At 55.3% G+C, this 16570-nt stretch overlaps 1 protein-coding gene across 2 annotated transcripts; it reads right to left on the bottom strand.

Annotated features, from left to right (window-relative positions):
- Window positions 1-499: 499 nt before the first annotated feature.
- Window positions 500-14930, bottom strand: ACVRL1 (activin A receptor like type 1). 2 transcript variants are annotated; one of them, XM_014481910.2, is made up of 11 exons: window positions 14782-14930; window positions 14105-14296; window positions 9345-9413; window positions 8548-8796; window positions 8151-8362; window positions 7800-7899; window positions 7293-7439; window positions 6734-7009; window positions 5784-5981; window positions 2902-3032; window positions 500-1582 (listed from the first exon to the last, which is right to left on the bottom strand). In XM_014481910.2, exons 3-11 carry the CDS (start codon window positions 9406-9408, stop codon window positions 1448-1450), a joined length of 1512 nt encoding a protein of 503 aa, XP_014337396.2. In that variant the 5' UTR covers window positions 9409-9413; window positions 14105-14296; window positions 14782-14930; the 3' UTR covers window positions 500-1447. The 2 variants fall into 2 exon arrangements, with proteins under 2 accessions (XP_014337396.2, XP_005907040.2); XM_005906978.2 differs by lacking the exons at window positions 14105-14296; window positions 14782-14930 and adding an exon at window positions 13526-13547.
- Between the last annotated feature and the right edge of the window lie 1640 nt (window positions 14931-16570).

Genomic DNA, 16570 nt, shown 5'->3' with positions numbered 1-16570 from the left:
GACATACGCCCTGGAACATCAAAAATTTGATATTTCCAAATGGTGAACTTTCCATGTGTTTCTCTACAGCCATCAGGTTCTTCCTAGACACATATACTCTGGGGTCTGGCCAAACATGTGGGACTAGGAAGGCCACACAGGGGCCCGTGGGGGAAGAATCTGGGTGCTGGAGGCTTGTTGGTTAGAGCCAGATTTCTTCTGAGCCTTGGATGCCCCGCAGGAAGCTCCCTCGGACCCTCTCAGCCCTGGGGAGAGAAGGTGAAGCCACAGAGCAGGTGAGTGGCTGATTCGCCTGCCAGACGACCCAGGGTTGTCTGAGCCCAAGGATGGCCAGAGGCATCGGTTAAGACAGGAACTGGAGCTTGCAGAATTAGACTAGGAAACATTTCAGATACTCTTGGCCTCAAATAAAGTTATTTTCAAATTTCCATCTTGCAAATTGCCAGGGGCTGGGGCATAAGGAGTACAAGACACTGATGAACAGAGTTTTGACACAGGCTGAAATTTCAAAGAACTTTAGAGCTGAAAAAACTTCTAAGGACATCAGGACAAAACCTTTCGATATAGAGATGAAGAAACAAAGGTCCTGGTTCAGGGAGGGCCTCCTTTTTGTCGCATAGAGCAAGCACCCAGACCAGACTCTGGGACTTCTGACTCCCAGATGGGCCTTTCCCCAGCCATGCTTGGCCCCAACATCCTCTCGTTTATTCTGGAAGTCCTGGGCCTTGCCCATCTGCCCTGCCACTTCTCCACTGGCCACACCCACAGCAAGACTCCTTGGGTTTCATGTCACAATAAGTCAGCTAGGAAGGGGTGGGGGAGGGGCTGAGGATCAGGCTCCACCTCTGCGGGGCGGAGGCTGCGGGGGCTGGAGGGGTGGGTCATGTCTAGAAGACAGGGGCCCAAGGTGGCCTAGAGCTGAAATACAAACCCACAAAGAAAAGCTGATGGGCCCTGGGTGTCTGGGGCTTGGGCCAGAGGCTGAAGCCTGGCAGGGCAGGGTGTCTGCTGAAGGCTGGACAGGGCTCTGAGCCACGCTGGCAGCTCCAGTGGGGCAGTGGGGTTGATGGAGGGCAGGGGGTAAAGTGCAGGTCCAGGCTCTGGGCCCAGGAGGGTTCCCTGGATTGACCACTGTGGCTCTGGGATCTCTTGCATCCTGTCCTGAGGGTGGTAGGGGGTGCGTCCAGGGCATGTCAGGTAGGGAGGGAGCCAGGCGGCAGAGAGCCTGCTGCCTGGAGCAGGCCAGACGGTGGGGGATCGGGTTTCAGCCCAGCTGTATTTTTGGCTGGATGGGCTGGGGGCCGAGTCGGACAGGCACAGCTGCCCATAGAGGGGCACCCCCCTCCTCAGCATACACACTCACAGAATGGCTACCCAGGCAGGCTGCCATCCACCAGCCACCCCACAAACACTGCAGGCAGAGGGGAGTCAGGCTTCAGCCCCATGGCTAGGGAATAACTTTGGGCTTCTGGAGACCATTGCTGAGTTTCTGTAGTGTCTTCTTGATCCGCAGCGCAGTGAGGCGGGCAGAGGGGTTGGGGTACCAGCACTCCCGCATCATCTGAGCCAGGCCTGAGAGGACCTGGGTGGGGGGAGAGTGAAGGAGAGGAGAGGAAGCAGAGACATGGGTCAGGGACCGTGGAAAGGAAGAGACAAGGAGGATGCCCAAGTGAACAGAAAAGTCGAGAAGAGGGAAACGAGAGTGTCGAAAAGGAGAGGAGAGACAGCAGTGGTGAAAGGGAGATAGTGGGAACAGGGCAAGGATGAGAAAAGAAAGACAAAAATGGGAGAGAAAGGGAGTGGAGTGAGAAGGGGATAGAGAAAGGTAGGCAGGACGGAAAGAGAGATGTAACTCAGGCCGTCACGGACACCCTCCGGTGAGTACCCCCACCCTCGCTCCACCAAGACCCAAGAGAGGGGAGAGCTCAGGCCTTGGGACTCTCACATCCCCGCTCTGAGGCCAGACCTCACTGCAGAAGGCAGTGGCTCCCACCACCTCCACCAACCCTGGCCTGCTCCAGTGGACACTGGGAGATTGGGTGGTGGGTGCTGCCCTCAAAATGCCTGTGTCCAGGAAGCTCAGTGGTCGCAGAGTGAGCCAGCCTCACCTCTGCCTTGGAACTCAAGCCAGTTCCTGGCAGGGACTGTATGTGTGTGTGCATAGGAGTGGCTTTTTGTGGCTCTGTAATGTTGTGCAGAAATGTACATGGGTCTGTGTATATATACATGTATACACATATCAGTGTTCAGTCATTCATTCCATAAACATTGCTTGAGTACCTAGTGCGTGCCAGGCACTGTGACAGGGAACAAGGAGAAAAGTGCCAAGAGAGACAAAAGGTCTTTTTCTCTGTCATCATGGGGCCAACATGCATGTGTGTGTACTTGTGAGTGTGTGCATGTGTGTGTACTTGTGAGTGTGTGCATATGTGTGTACCTGTGTGTGCATGTGCGTGTACCTATGAGCGTGTGCGTGTGCGTGTACCTATGAGCGTGTGCGTGCGTGTGCATGTGCGTGTCCCTGTATGTACATGTGTGTGTTTGTACAGAAGTGTGTATATGCCTATATTTGCCTATATATACGTATGTGTGCATTCTATATAAAGTATGTGGAGTGCTTTGAGAAAAAAGAACAACAACAGTAACTTCACAGCAAAAAATAGCAGAGAACCTCTGTCTTTGCAGGCAAGGTGAAATGTTCTAAAAAAATCCCAGAATAACCAGAGGGTCTCTGGAGGTCCACAGGCAGGAATGTGGGAGGGAGTACCCAGAGAGGTCCCCTGGGATCTGTCCCCTAGAGCCTACCCAGGGGAAGCAGAGGCCAGACACGAGTTCCTCAGCCCAGAAACCCCAGTGCTGAGCCACCACCGCACACCATCCCAGCACCCCCAGGGGCCTCACCGGATCTGCAGCCAGCCGGTTGGGGATGGTAGGGGTCTGCTGGTCAACACACACCACCTTCTTCATGTCCTCAAAGCTGGGGTCATTGGGCACCACATCATAGAAGGGTGGCCGGTAGTCCTCCACAATGCCTGGGGATGAAGGACAACGGGACAGTCACTTGGGACCGCAAACAGGTCCCATACCACCCAGAAGTGAGCTTTGCCCACACTCAGTCCCAGGGTCCAGGAAGCCAGCTGCCTGCCCATGCTACCTCTGAGAGGGACACCATAATATAATAAATATATTTATAAACAATAATTACTGCCATTTATCTTACACTTACCAAATATGCCAGGCATTGTGCTATAAACACTTTACATGCATTATCCTGTTAGTCTTCACAGCAACCTGACCACCCATTTTACAGATGAAGAAACTGATGCTCAGAGAAGTTAAGCCCAAGGTTACACAGCTTGTAATGGCAGAGTTGAGAATTAAACACATTGCATTCGTAGGACAGACCTTGTTCCAGTCTTTCCACAGCTGCCTCTAACCCAGGGTCTGGGTACTGCTTCCAGGCCCCAACTATCAGAGATGCCCCAAAATATCTAATGTTTACCAAGCAATTACTATGTGGCAGGCACTGTCCTAACAGCATGGCATTAGATCCTCACAAAACAACCCTATCAGATGAGGAAGACTATTAGCTCCACTTTATAAGCAATGAAGGGGCTCCCAAGTCACACTAGTGGTAAAGAACACATCTGCCAATGCAGGAGACATTAAGAGACTTGGGTTCGATCCCTGGGTCAGGATGATCTCCTGGAGAAGGGCACGGCAACCCACTCCAGTATTCTTGCCTGGAGAATCCCATGGACAGAGGAGCCTGGCGGGCTACAGTCCATGGAGTTGCAAAGAGTCGGACAGGACTGAAGCGACTTAGCACACACACACACAATGAAATTCAGGCCAGATTCAGGCCCGAGAGGTTAAGAAGCTTGTCTAAAATCACACAGATAGTAAGTGACAGAGCTAGGAGTTAAGCCTAGGAAGTCTTACCAAAGCCCATGCTCTTGATCTCCAAGCTACACTTAAGGGAGGGAGGCAGACTGCTGGGTGAGGATGTAGAATGAGGAGAAGGGGAAGAAAACACATCTTCTAAGGGAAGGAGATTTACCCAGGTCCAGATCATATCCACCCAGTCTCAGGGGTGGCACAGGCCTCTGCTGACCCTCCCAGCCAGCAGCACCCCTCCCCTCATCATCCCAAGTGTGCCATCCTGAGCAGGATCTTTCTGAAAATGATGCTGGTGAAGCGGCAGTCACTGGGCCAGAAGAGGCCAGACCCCAGAAAAGCACCTTAGGCCCCACCCTTCTTCCAGCCCGAGGCTGGGGGCTGCAGCCGCACAGAACAGCCACAGCCTCGGGAGAGCCCGAGCCAGCTGTGCTCCCCGTGGCGGGCGTCCAGGCCGGCCCCTGTGCTGCTTGAGCCCTAATCAGTGCTGCGCAGAGGCCTGAGCGTGTCTAATGGGCCTTTAATCAGCGCCGGGGCTGACACCAGATTACAGTGTTTATAATGCGCCGCGAATCTGTGTGGAGCTGACAGAGCTTCCCTCCTCCCCAGGAGTCTGCAATCAGCCTCCTCTTCAGCCCAGGCTGCTCCAGCCTTCCTTTCCTGCCTGTGGCTGGCTCCAAGGGGCCTCAGTTGCTTCCAGGTGCCCCCTTTACCAGCCCCAACCTCTGGAGTTTGTGTCTGAAGCTGAGCCCAGCAAGAGGGTGGTCCCCAACCTGTCAAGACTCCTGGCAGCCCCTCTCCGTGGACAGCCTCCACAAAGACTGACCAGCCTCCCTACCTGGTCCCATCCACCCCAGGACTGGGAGGGCACCAGCCACAGGGCAGGCCCTCTATATGGGACCATGAAGAATGAGGTCCCTGTGCCTGCTCCCCTCCAAATTTCAGTTCTCTGTAGCACCCATGGTAATAATGAGGCAATAGGGACTTCCTTGGTGGTCCAATGGTTAAGACTCCACTCCCAGGGCAGGGGGCACTGGTTTGATCTCTGGTCAGGGAACTAAGATACTGCATGCCGCACAGTACAGCCATTAATAATAATAGTAGTAAGGCATCAATAAGCAGGAAGTGCAGGCACTATCACATCCCGAATTTCTGTGGAAACAAGGACCAAGGGGTGGAAGTAGCACAGTAATAAAGAGCACTGGTCCTGAGAGTCAAATTGCCTGGTTTCAGACCTCCGTGCTGCCTCTAGCCAGTTGTAATTCTGTGCCTCAGTCCCCTCATCTGTAAAATGGGGGTGTTGCTGTGTCAAGTATTTGTCATTACAACAACAATTGCCACCAATATTTACTGAACTCCACAACAGTTCCAGATACTGCCTGATTACCTTATTTGGATTATCTCAACAACTGGAAATTATTTTTCTTCTCATTTTACAAATGAGGAAACTGAGGCACAGAAAAGTAAAGTACTTTGCACATGGCAAAAATCAGGAACTGAGTCTGATTTCCCACCCTTGCTCTTAACCACTAAAGCATACCACCTCCCTGCCAACACAGGACAATTCAATAAGATAATACATGTATACAGCATGGCATCTGGCACGTACTGAAACTCAATAAACATTAGCTGCTATTAATACTTCTGTTATTATCAATTACCCAAGATTTCACAGCCAGAATCAGACTCAGAGGAACCTGAAAAGGTCACTCAGCTGAACCAGCTGGTGAGTGACAGTAAAGGGAATTTGGAAGGTCTGACCACAAGCCCCTCAGGCCATGGGCACCAGCTGGTGGCAGGAAGCCCCGTCTCCCACCTGTCTGCCTGGGTATCCACCTGCCCTGTTCCCCTGCTCCACCCTGTGCAGTGGGGTGCCGGAGGCTCACCATTGACAATGGTCCGGCGGGTGATCTCCCACAGCACCAGGCCAAAGGCCCAGATGTCCGTCCACTTGTAGGATTCGAAGCAGTCGGTTCGGATCTGCTCTTCCAGCACCTCAGGGGCCATGTACCGCTTGGTGCCCACTCGCGGGTTGTTGCCAATGTCCAGGTAATCGCTACCCTGAGAGTGCATCACAGCCAGGCCTGTGGGCACCAGGCCTGTCACTGCTGCTGCTCACCCAGGCCCACAGATAGGGCGGCCCTGGGGAGGCTGGAATCCCAGCGTGAGGTGAGAGGGCGACAGACGGCAGGACACAGAGGGGCTGGCAACTGGAGCCTGCCCTGAGCTGGGCTGGGAGCCAGCAGCCACGGGAGAATAACTGTCCCTGTCATACTTGGCCTGCGTGGTGCTCTCTAGGCGTAGGAATCCGGTGAGATGCGAGTAGGCAAGGCAGGCATATATTTCAGAACTGAACCCCAACGCACGGTGACAGCGAGCGCTGTGGTCAGCAAAGCCGGGATGAGAACCCAGGTTGCTGGCTCCCTGCCCCTTTCTCCCCACACCTGGAGCCTGGCTGAAGTGGTGGAAGGAGTCTGGGCTTGAAAATAGTGTTCAAGCCGCTGGTGGGGTGTGGGGTTCTTGTGGAGGTGAGACGAGAACACACACACACACGTCTGCAAGTTTTAAAATGCCAATCAGTGTACACACACACACACACACACACACACACACAGGAGGTGAGATGAGAACATACATACGTCTGTAAGTTTTAAAGCGCCAGTGTGTAGACACACCCCCCCACACCTCCACACACACCCACCCACACCCCTGTGAGTTTTAACGCGCCAATCAGGCCACTGAAGCCAGGCATCCAAACAGGCGAAGGCAGAACCGCGTGGAGAGGAAGGGCGCACGGACTCCACCCCCTGCCAAGGGCCCGCCCCTCCGCGCTCACCCAGGTCGGCGATGCAGCACTGCAGGTTGCTCTTGACCAGCACGTTGCGGCTCTTGAGGTCGCGGTGGGCGATGGCCGGTTTGCCCTGCGTGCCGAAGATCTCCACGTGCAGGTGCGCCAGGCCGCAGGCCGCGGACACGGCTAGCTTCAGGGCCAGCTGAGGCTCCAGCGTCTGCCTCTGCAGAAAGTCGTAGAGCGAGCCGTGCTCGTGGTAGTGCGTGATGAGCCACAGCTGCGTGCTCGAGTTGCGGGAAGTCATGTCCGAGGCGATAAAGCCTGTGGGCAGAGGATCAGGTGGCTCACCGCCGGGCTAGGGATGAAGGAGGCTGGACCAGTCAGGGTCGGGGCTGGGGAGACAGGCTGGAGAGGTCAGGGCAAAGCTGGGAATGGGGTGGAGGCTGGTCTGGCTTAGGGCAGAGAGGAAGCTGGAGTCAGAAGCTGGGGCCGAGCCCCGCTGGGAGCCCTTCAAGGTTAGGTCAGTGTTCAGAGGCGGGGTCGTGGGGCAAGGCGATGAGAACCCCGGGTCTGGCCCAGCGCTCCCCGCCCCATCCCCGCTTGCCTAGGATGTTGTCGTGTCTGAGCAGCACTGTGTTGTAGATCTCAGTCTCCCGGAACCAGGACTGTTCGTCTCTGGAGGAGAAGATCTTGACTGCTACGCTCTCACCATGCCACAGGCCCCGCCACACCTCACCATAGCGGCCCTTTCCTGATCCAGCAACCAGGGAGGAGGGAGGGGGGATCACATACTGGACACACAGAGCCCTTGGCCACAGTCACCCTCAGAAGAGGCCCCCCTCACATTGCTGCCCTGGCTCCGACTGCAGAACCTCGGAAGATTCTGTTTAACTGAATTCAGACCCACACACCTCTGGCAGGCTACCTCCATTTGCCTCTTGCTCCACCCCAGCTCCTGGCCAAGGATCAGGCACTGCCTCATCTCCAACCCCCTCCCTGACTGGCAGAATTCCTGTTCTGACCCGGGCCTGGCCCCACCTGTGACTCCCTCACCCCTCTAAGCTCACTGGGAGCGCTTGGTCCCCATCCCCTGAGCTCACCCACTGCTCACCCACACACTCCACCAGGGCGACCTGTCGAGCCACTGTCCTCTGCACCAGGAACGGGAGCCCTGAGCCACTGCCCGTGGTACAGTCACTGTCCAGGAGGTCCTGGGAGTACCGAGAGGCCGCTGAGGGGCAGCCCCCACCCACCAAACCCGTTTCTCCCTCCTCAACCTGGGCCCCACTGCCTCATCTCACCACACTTCTCACTCACAAACCCCTCCCGCCCAGTGCCCAGCCAAATCTCTGAGTGCCCGCCACGTGCCTTTCTCAGCCACCTGCCACTCTGTGCCCCCTCTGACTCTGTGGCTCCTGTCTACCCCCCACCACCCGGTGTCCCAGGTCCCCCAGGCCCACACCCCCAACATGCTGTCCCCCTGCTCAGATGGCTTCAGGATGAGGCTGGACTCGCCCAGCTCACTGTTCGCGCCCCGCTGCTTCTCCTTCCTCCGCCGGACATGCCACAGGCCCAGGGCACCCAGGGCCACAAGCACTAGAAAGGCCAGCACGGGGCCCAGGATCAAAGGCAGCTGGCCATCTCCTTGAGGCTGCTCCGGAGGAGTCTGGGTGGCTGGCGGAAGAGGGATACTGAGGCCCAGCTTCCACCAGGCCGGATGCCCCCCACCTTGCCTCTGCCAGTCAGACCCCGGGGGCCCTGCCTCCCCCACCCTCCAGACCAGAGCATGAGAGGCAAGCAGGGCAGGGAGGGCAGAGTCAGAGAAGCCGGGGAGGGGTTTCCGGGGCAGCCAGACATACCTTCTAGCGTCAGGGACACGTTGTGGTTGCATAGGGGGCTGTAGCAGCAGTAGTGGTTGACGAACTCCGTGGGGCGTGCCCTACAGACCTCTGGGTGCATGTTCCCGCAGCCCCGGTATTCCTGGAGGTGTCCATCCTCCCACACCAGCACAACTGTACACCAGGACCCCTGGCAGGTAGGCCCCTTGCAGTGTGGGTTCTCACACGTGCAGGTCACCAGCGGGCCCCGAGAGGGTTTCAAGGGGTCACCTGAGGGACACACTGGAAGCTCAGCCACTCTGGGCCCAGCTCTCCAAGAGGAGCCTAACCCCAAAGTCTGCCCAACCGCCCCCTCCCTTCTGAGCTCTCAAACCAGCCCTTTGAGGTCCCAGTCCTTTAGTTCCATCCTCAGCCTTCCCTCCAGTGACTTATCTCCACCAGGGGCAGCTGCCACCTTGAGAACCAGGCTTCTCTCCCCTCCCTGATCCTTGGACCTCCCCTCCCAGTTCCAGGCCCAGCAGGCCCCCCAGCCCCAGTGCTAAGAGCTCTCCCAGGCCTCCTCTGCCAACAGCCCCACTGTCTGAATCCCCATACACATGTTCCCACCCTGGAGTCTGAAAGAGCTCCAGCCTCTTGGTTTGGATCAAGAGGCTAGTACAAGAGGGTTGGCGTAGCTGAGAGCTCAGTCTCACTGAGCCCTGTCTCCCCAGTGCCTCTCCTCCCAGCTCCTCAGACTCAGCCCAACAAGAGCTGAGCCCAGACAACCCTTTCTTTATCCCCTCAGGCCTCTGTTTCCTACCTGCTTCCCCAGTACTCACCCTGGGTCAGGCCCAAGGCTATCAGTAGCATCAGAAGCCTTCTCCTGGGAAGGTTCAAGGTCATGATCCCTGGAGAGGAGAAGGGGTGCAATAACATCTATGAAATGTGATTCCCCTCAGTGTTTTCAGCCACTGACTGTGGGTCCCTCCCACCCAGAGGAAATTGCTGGGAGTTTTTTTTTTTTTTGTAGGGGGGGAGGCAGGGAGGCCTCCTCCCTGCCTCTGGCTTTGGGGCGGGGCCTGCAGGGGAAGTCCTGGTTCACTTCCCCATGGAAACCATCCTGTTAGGGGTAAAGGGTGGGGAGCCATGTTTAAGTGACCGAGAGCTTGGGGGACTCCCAGCTGTCCTGCCACTGAGTACAGACTGGAGGGCGCAGAGGGCATGGGGCTGGGGTAGAAGGAGCATCTCTTCAGCAGTCCCCCACCCCTGTCTGTCCCTGTCCCTTGCCCACCCCTTCCCAGCCTCCACCCCTGTCCACCCCTTTCCCAGTGCCCCCCCGACTCAGGCCTGGCTGCCTCAAACATAAACAGGCTCCTGTCTTCACTTCCTGCCATTCAGGGTCCCGCCAAGCTGGGAACAGGAATCAAGATTGTTTAGATTGGGGTCTGGATAGAACAGGCAGGAGTCACGCACATCAGGGAGCTCAGGACATGGTCTCAGGGCAGGCTGGAGTCGCTACAGGGTCTGCAGGAGCCACCTGGGGCTGGGACACCCCCGTGACGGAATCCTCGTACACCCTGTGAATCACAGAGCCCAGTTCCTTATTTCAGAGAAGATGGGGATCAAGGCTCAGCCAGGAGAGCAGGCTTGTCCAAGGTCAATTGGGGTTCAGTGGCAGTGCTAGGAGTACAACCCAGGTGTCCAGACTCCCAGTCCAGTGCTGCTTCTACTCCATATCCCAATCTGGGGTGACAGCCCATGTCTGAGCTTGTGGGGTTCTATCAGCCATACCAAGCCTGGACAGTGCCAGGCCGCACTGTCTCTAAGGAACCTCCCTGCACCCTCATTAGACTATAAGATGTCCTCTCTGAGCCACTCCCCTGCTTCTCTCTGTCCTTGAGGTCCTGGGAAAGAGTGGGGGTAGGGCCAGTGATGTGGAAGGGAAGTGAAACATACTTAGACATTGAATGTTTGACCTTCTGTGGTTGGTTAAGATTGAATTTTTTCAAAAGTTTGGTGGGGATTATTAGGGGAGTAATTCTGGTCTATGATAGTCCCATCTCAAGTCCCAGACCAGCTAGTGCTTCAGAAGTGACCCCCATCTTCATCTCTCAAAGGCTTAGAATGAAAAGATTAGGGCTGAGGCTGCAAAAAAAGGACTGAGGTCAGACAGCAAGAAGAACTTTCTGAATGGTGGCAAGTAGCAGGTGTGTGCCTGGGGAATGTCCAGGTAGGGGCAGCAGACATGAGGGAAGAGAACTGTCTTCTGGCGTAACATGGTAAGGCTGGAGGGCTGGGCATAGGGCCATATAGGCTGCAGAAGGCCCCTAGTCTAAGAATGATGCCAAATGAAGATCCATGATGCTGAGACTCTGAGGGCAGGATGACTGGGGGGTGGGGGGTGCTTCATGGGCCTCACTGGCTGGTGGCAGCTCTGGTCTTCCTGCCTGGGCTTCCTCTGCCCCAGAGGCCCAGGGCTGGGGGAGGAAACGGAGCCCTGGTCTGCTGCAGCTGTGTCCCCAGCCTTTGCCTGACCTCCTGTCTCATGCCCCTCCCGCAATACAGTGGGGACTCTGGCAAGCACTCTGCAGTGGGACTGGTGGCTGGAGAAGGAACCCCAGACAAGCTGGCTTTGCCCACTGGGGTAAGGGTGGGAATCCATCCTTGGCAGTCTTTGCTCAGAAAGCAGCTAAAGGAGAGGGGATGAAGCAAGAAGGAAAACGTGGGTAACAATAAGGATGATAGCCAGCATCCTTCTAGAATCCTCTCCCCATGCTTTCCCTTCTCTGTGCTCCGGTGCACCCTCTCACTACACTATTAAGCAGCAGAATCATCTCAAGTGCTTCATTAGAAATGCACTCTCTTTGGTCTCACTCCTGCTCCAGATTCTGGTTCAGTCCATTGGGACCAGTAAGAAATATGCATTTAAAAAAATTTCCCCAGGGAATTCAGATCAGTTTGTGTGGGTACCACACTTTGAACTGGGTCCTATTCAACTCCATGCTGGAGTGGAGTACAGAGGGCAGGGATTCTAATTCCCATTCAGGGACCTCTCCCCCACCTGCTTCTACTGGGGAAGGGACAGAAAAGGCTAAACACTGGAGCCGAGGACTTGGAGATGCTGCAGAGAGAGGGTGAGGTATAGGCTTTGTTCAGGCCATCTCCAGCCTCTGGGGCCCAAGAACAGTGCAGGGAAGGCTTGGCAGCATTTGCAGAATCTGCCTCTGGTCTAAAACTGGGAATGCAGTGAAGGAAAGCTGTGACTGTCCAATTTTTTACTGGGCTCAGAGTAAGATTCAGTACAGGAGGATGCTGATCATCAGTCCCAACTCAGAGCTGACCCGGCATAATGCGCCCTGACACCTGACTCCAGAACAGACAGACTCCTGGGGGCTGGTAGACTCCTTTCCCACCTAACAAAACTTCTTGAATGATCTCCTGCTGACAGAAGCATCACAGTCTTTAGCCAGAAATCACAAATGCTAGACTAATTTAAAACATTAACTTAACCACTGTGAAATTCTTAGTAATGAGTTAGCCTTCTCTGAGTACTGCTTATGTGCTAAGTACTGAACTTTGATGGATGATCTCATTTAATCCTCACGACAATCTAATAGGGAAACGGAAGCTGGGGGATGTTAGGTTTCTTGCCCAGAATCACCATGTGCGTCTTGATCAACTTAAATTGCTGGTAATACATCCTCACTTGGTCATTTAATTTCTGCAGTTGTTTGGTGTTAGATAGGTCCCTCAAGGAGGAAAAAGAGCAAGTGGGGGTTGCATTAACCGACTGCAGTTGTCATCACCTGGCACCCAATATGCGTTTGTCTAGAAATAATCTATGTGCTATAGCCTTAGTCTTAGGTGGGGAGAACCAGAGTAGGGGTGTGCTCAGAAAGTGGAGGTCAGTTTCCTTCTCCCCAGCACACCTGGGGATTGATTTAATGAGCTCCCATGAGTAGCAGTTTCTCAGCACAGCAGTACTGTCCTGGGGCTGCAAGTGCCTTGCTCTGTGTACATCAACAGGTCTTATCCACACAGCAGAGACCAGACTGAACTGCTCATTCTGGGTGGCCCCTTACCATCACAAAGCACTTTCCTCTGCATCACTTCATTAACCCTTCACAGTACTGGACTGGGATGTAGCATCAAGTAGGGAGTTTAGGATCTCAGACAGAATGCAAAGGCAGCACAGTGTAGCACAGGGGTCAGGTTGTCGTCTCTGGATCATATAGACCCAGGTTCAAATCCTGCTTCTACCACTTAGGGCTATGAGAGTGAGGGCAAGTTCCTTAACCTTTCCGAAGCTTCAGATCCCCTATAAAATATGAGAAAAATAACAGTGCTCATTTCAAGACTTTCCTGGTGGTCCAGCGGTTAAGGATCTGCCTTGCAATGGAGGGGACACAGATTCAACCCCTGGTCCGGGAACTAAGATCCCACACGCCTCTGAACAACTAAGTCCACTCACCACAACTACTGGGCCCATGGGCTCTAGAGCCCACCACAACGAGTTCACATGCCTCAACGAAAAGATCCCATGTGCCACAATTAAGACCCAACATAGGCAAATAAATAATAAAAAAATTATAATAGTGCTCATTTCATAGGTATAAGTGTACTACGTGGTACACCATGAGCACTTAACAAAAGTTACTAAAAACCCAACCATCCATGGAGCTTTGGACAAATGACTCACATCTGATTCTCTTTCCTCTTCTATAGGATGGACATAATAACACCTCTTGTCCTAGGTTGCGGCCAGGATTACTTGACAAAAATGTATTATACCTAAGTGTCCACATAGTAAGTACTCAATAAATAGAGGCTGTTTTTTAACTACCTGATGGGATGAAAAGACAAATAAACAGTCAGGGGTCAGGGATGTCAGACAGACGCTGACTTAGCCAGAAGCTGCCCATATAGAGAGGGTGAGAGCTATTGTCCACTATCTCCCTGTCCTTAGAAAAGAAAAGAGAGGGTGGGTGACCAGTTCAGAGATGGTCATAACAGCACTGGCCTCCAGGGCAGACTGAGAATCTGGGGTCCCAGACTGGAGGAAGAGTGGGATCACCTTTGACCTGGATCCTGAAAGAAGTCCATGGCATGGGGGCTATGCGACCATACAGGGTTGGAGGTGAGGTTTGGGGGAAGGGGCCAGAGTGTCAGATTCCTGTAGCAAGACCTGCAAGGGCTGCTCTGGGAAAGATGGGCTTCAAGGAGAGGCTCAACAGCGCTGGAAGTGGACACCCACCCCCAGGTCAAGCCAGGAGCCTGGAAGGACATGTGACCCCCTTCTCCCTAAGTGAAGCAGGGTGGGTATCTTTCTGCCCATTTTATGGATGAGGATAGGAAAACAGCGAAGCTAAGTGGCCCCAGGAACAAAGTTTTCTGAATCCCAGTTCAGGTTCGATCCAATCCGCTGCAGTCTTAGGTGGGGTGATGGGCAGATGTTCGCGGAGGGCGAGGGGCAGCTAGCCCTACGAGGAGCTGGGACTGACCCTACGGCCACCTCTCTGAGGGTCTCTCTGGGATCTGCCGTGGCAAAGGGCCCATTGGGGTAGGGGTCAGCTGCCCCCCTCACTGGACTTCGACTCACCTCTGGGCCTGCCTTGCGGTCGGCGGGGCGCGGACGTGCAGCGGGCGGCCTCCTCCCCTCCCCGGCGGCGGCCGCGGTCACACGACGGGCGCTGGACAGCGGGCCGGGGTCCGAGGTCCGGGCGCGGCCCCAGGCGGGGCTGGGGCCGGGGAGGGGCTCGCTCCGCGCGGCTGGCGCTGCGGCCTCCGGGGACTGGGAAAGGGGCCGGAGCAAAAATGTTTCTTATTCCAGCGTCTTCCTGCCTGGCCCGGCTCCACCACTCCCTCCTAATAAACCGTTTCCTATTGCCCAGCTAGCCGACGGCCGCCGGCTCGCCCCTATCCAGGGCTCAGGGCCGGACCCTCCCTTGCGCGCAGCAGCAGACCCCCTAGGGCGGCCTCCCCCTCGGCTGCCCCTGCCCCAGGATCAAGGCCGCGCCCCCGCCTCCAGCCTCCCACATCCGCCTCCCCGAGGGGGCGGGCCTTGGCCTTGGGCTGCAGGGGGTCTCGTGGGGTCCAGGCCCAGAGCCATCGGGGCCACAGCCGGGACGCGAGGCACCCTCCGTCGACCGGCCGGGGGAGGGGTGGAGGTGGAGGCTCCTCTCCCACCTGGAGCCGCTGAGGGATGCCGGGGAACCCCTGACGAGAAGCGGGCACCGAGGGAAGGACATGCGGGGTGGGCAGATGGAGAGAAGTTACCTGTCTTCCCACCCACAACTCCGGATCCTCCGCCTGCCTACGAGGCTCAGCGGCAAGGGCAGACGTTGGGGCTAGCAGCCTGAAATATTTTGGCTCCGCCCTCTGCCCCCCTCCCTCTGAGATTCCCTACATCGTCCAACTCCTTCAGCCTCCTCCCGGGGGCCCCTTCACCCCCTCTTGTTCCCTCCCCTCTTCCGCAGCCTCTATCTGCGCAGCGCTCAGTGCAGGGCAAACAGGCCCAGAAGCAGCAGCTGTGGGTCAGTGGTGACGGGTCTGAGTCCTTCTGGCAGCGCAGCTCAGTGACAGGGCCGCTTCTTCCCACCATGGGCGGCCGGAATGGAGTGAGAGGCCTTGGACTGCCCCCTTCGAGGCTGGCCCTTCACCCCACCAAATGGACCTCTAGATGTGGGGAGCCCCAGCTCCCTGGGGACATTGCTGGGACAAGGTGGAAAAGATGCGTTGGGGAGGGGAGTAGAATGGTTTCTCCCAGAGAGAGAAGCAAACCCTTCCTCCTAATGGCCTTCCCAGGGATCAGAGCAGTGACACTGTTGTCTTGCTTTGCTCCAACCACTGTGAGCACCTTGAAGGCAGCACTCCGCTTTAGCCCTGTGCTATGCTTAGTTGCTCAGTCATGTCTGATTCTTTGCCACCCCCTAGACTGCAGCCCACCAGCCTCCTCTGTCCATGGGGATTCTCCAGGCAAAAAATAATGGAGTGGGCTGCATGCCCTCCTCCAGGGAATCTTCCCAACCCAGGGATGGAACCCAGGTCTCCAGTATTGCCGGCAGATTTTTTAGTGTCTGAGCTACCAGGGAAGCCCACTTTATCCCTAGCCTCTAGATTATCCACAAAGACTCTGAAATCTGAATCCGGACTAGTTGTGTAACCCTAGACAAGTGACACATCTCCTAATTCTAACCCTCAGTCTCCCATCTGCTAAATGGGCATAATAAACAGTTCTGGTCTCATAGGGTGGCTGGGAGAATGAAGGGACATGATGCTTATCTTGGCTCACAGCAAAGACACTAGCTGACTCAGACTGACACAGGCTGGCTAAGCCCTCCATCAGAGAGTATAATTAAGATAATGAATGAAAGGCTGGGGAGAAGATGGCCTCAGAGCTAGGTGGAAAGACATGGGTGTTAGAAGCAGAACAGACTTCTAAGGTGTCTTGCTCTAATATGGGGATTCTGTAAGATGGGCCAGGACATCTCCTCCAGCCACCCCCTCCACACACACACCCTTTGACAGGAATAGAGGCTGGGGGAGACAATGACTAAAGGCTCAGACAGGCATCAATTGTTGACTGACCTCACTTCCTCCGCTGAAACCCTCCCCAGCCCCCACCCACAGCAGCTTCACAGCTTGTGAGCATTGTGAATTCCAGAACCAAGGCACACCCAGACTTCAGTGTCAGGGCAGAACTGTGTCCTGCAGCCAATAGGAAGTACTATGGGATTACAGTATCTACTCTTTCAGATTATAGTAGCTGCTTCGGCACTCTATTAGCTAGAGAACTGGGAGTGTGGCTGGTGTCCATCCTTCATACCCACTCTCACCCATGCCTTGCTATGGCTTCTGGTAAACCCTTTTCAATCCCAACCCAGCGATATCTGTCCTGGGAGATAGAAGTGGGGGCTCCCCCAAGGAAAACATTCAGTCTGAAACACACACTGAGAACAGAAACATGGAGATGAACAAGAACTGAGCACTGCTGGGGAGAGTCGGGGGGGTGGGGCGCTTTATCTAGGAAGAGCTCATGAGACAGATAAAAGGAGAGTAGGGTTTG

Source organism: Bos mutus, chromosome 5 (genome assembly GCF_027580195.1).
Source record: "Bos mutus isolate GX-2022 chromosome 5, NWIPB_WYAK_1.1, whole genome shotgun sequence".
NCBI classification, from domain to species: domain Eukaryota; kingdom Metazoa; phylum Chordata; class Mammalia; order Artiodactyla; family Bovidae; genus Bos; species Bos mutus.
Note: the sequence above shows the minus strand (reverse complement) of the source record. Positions and strands in the feature narration are given on the sequence as shown.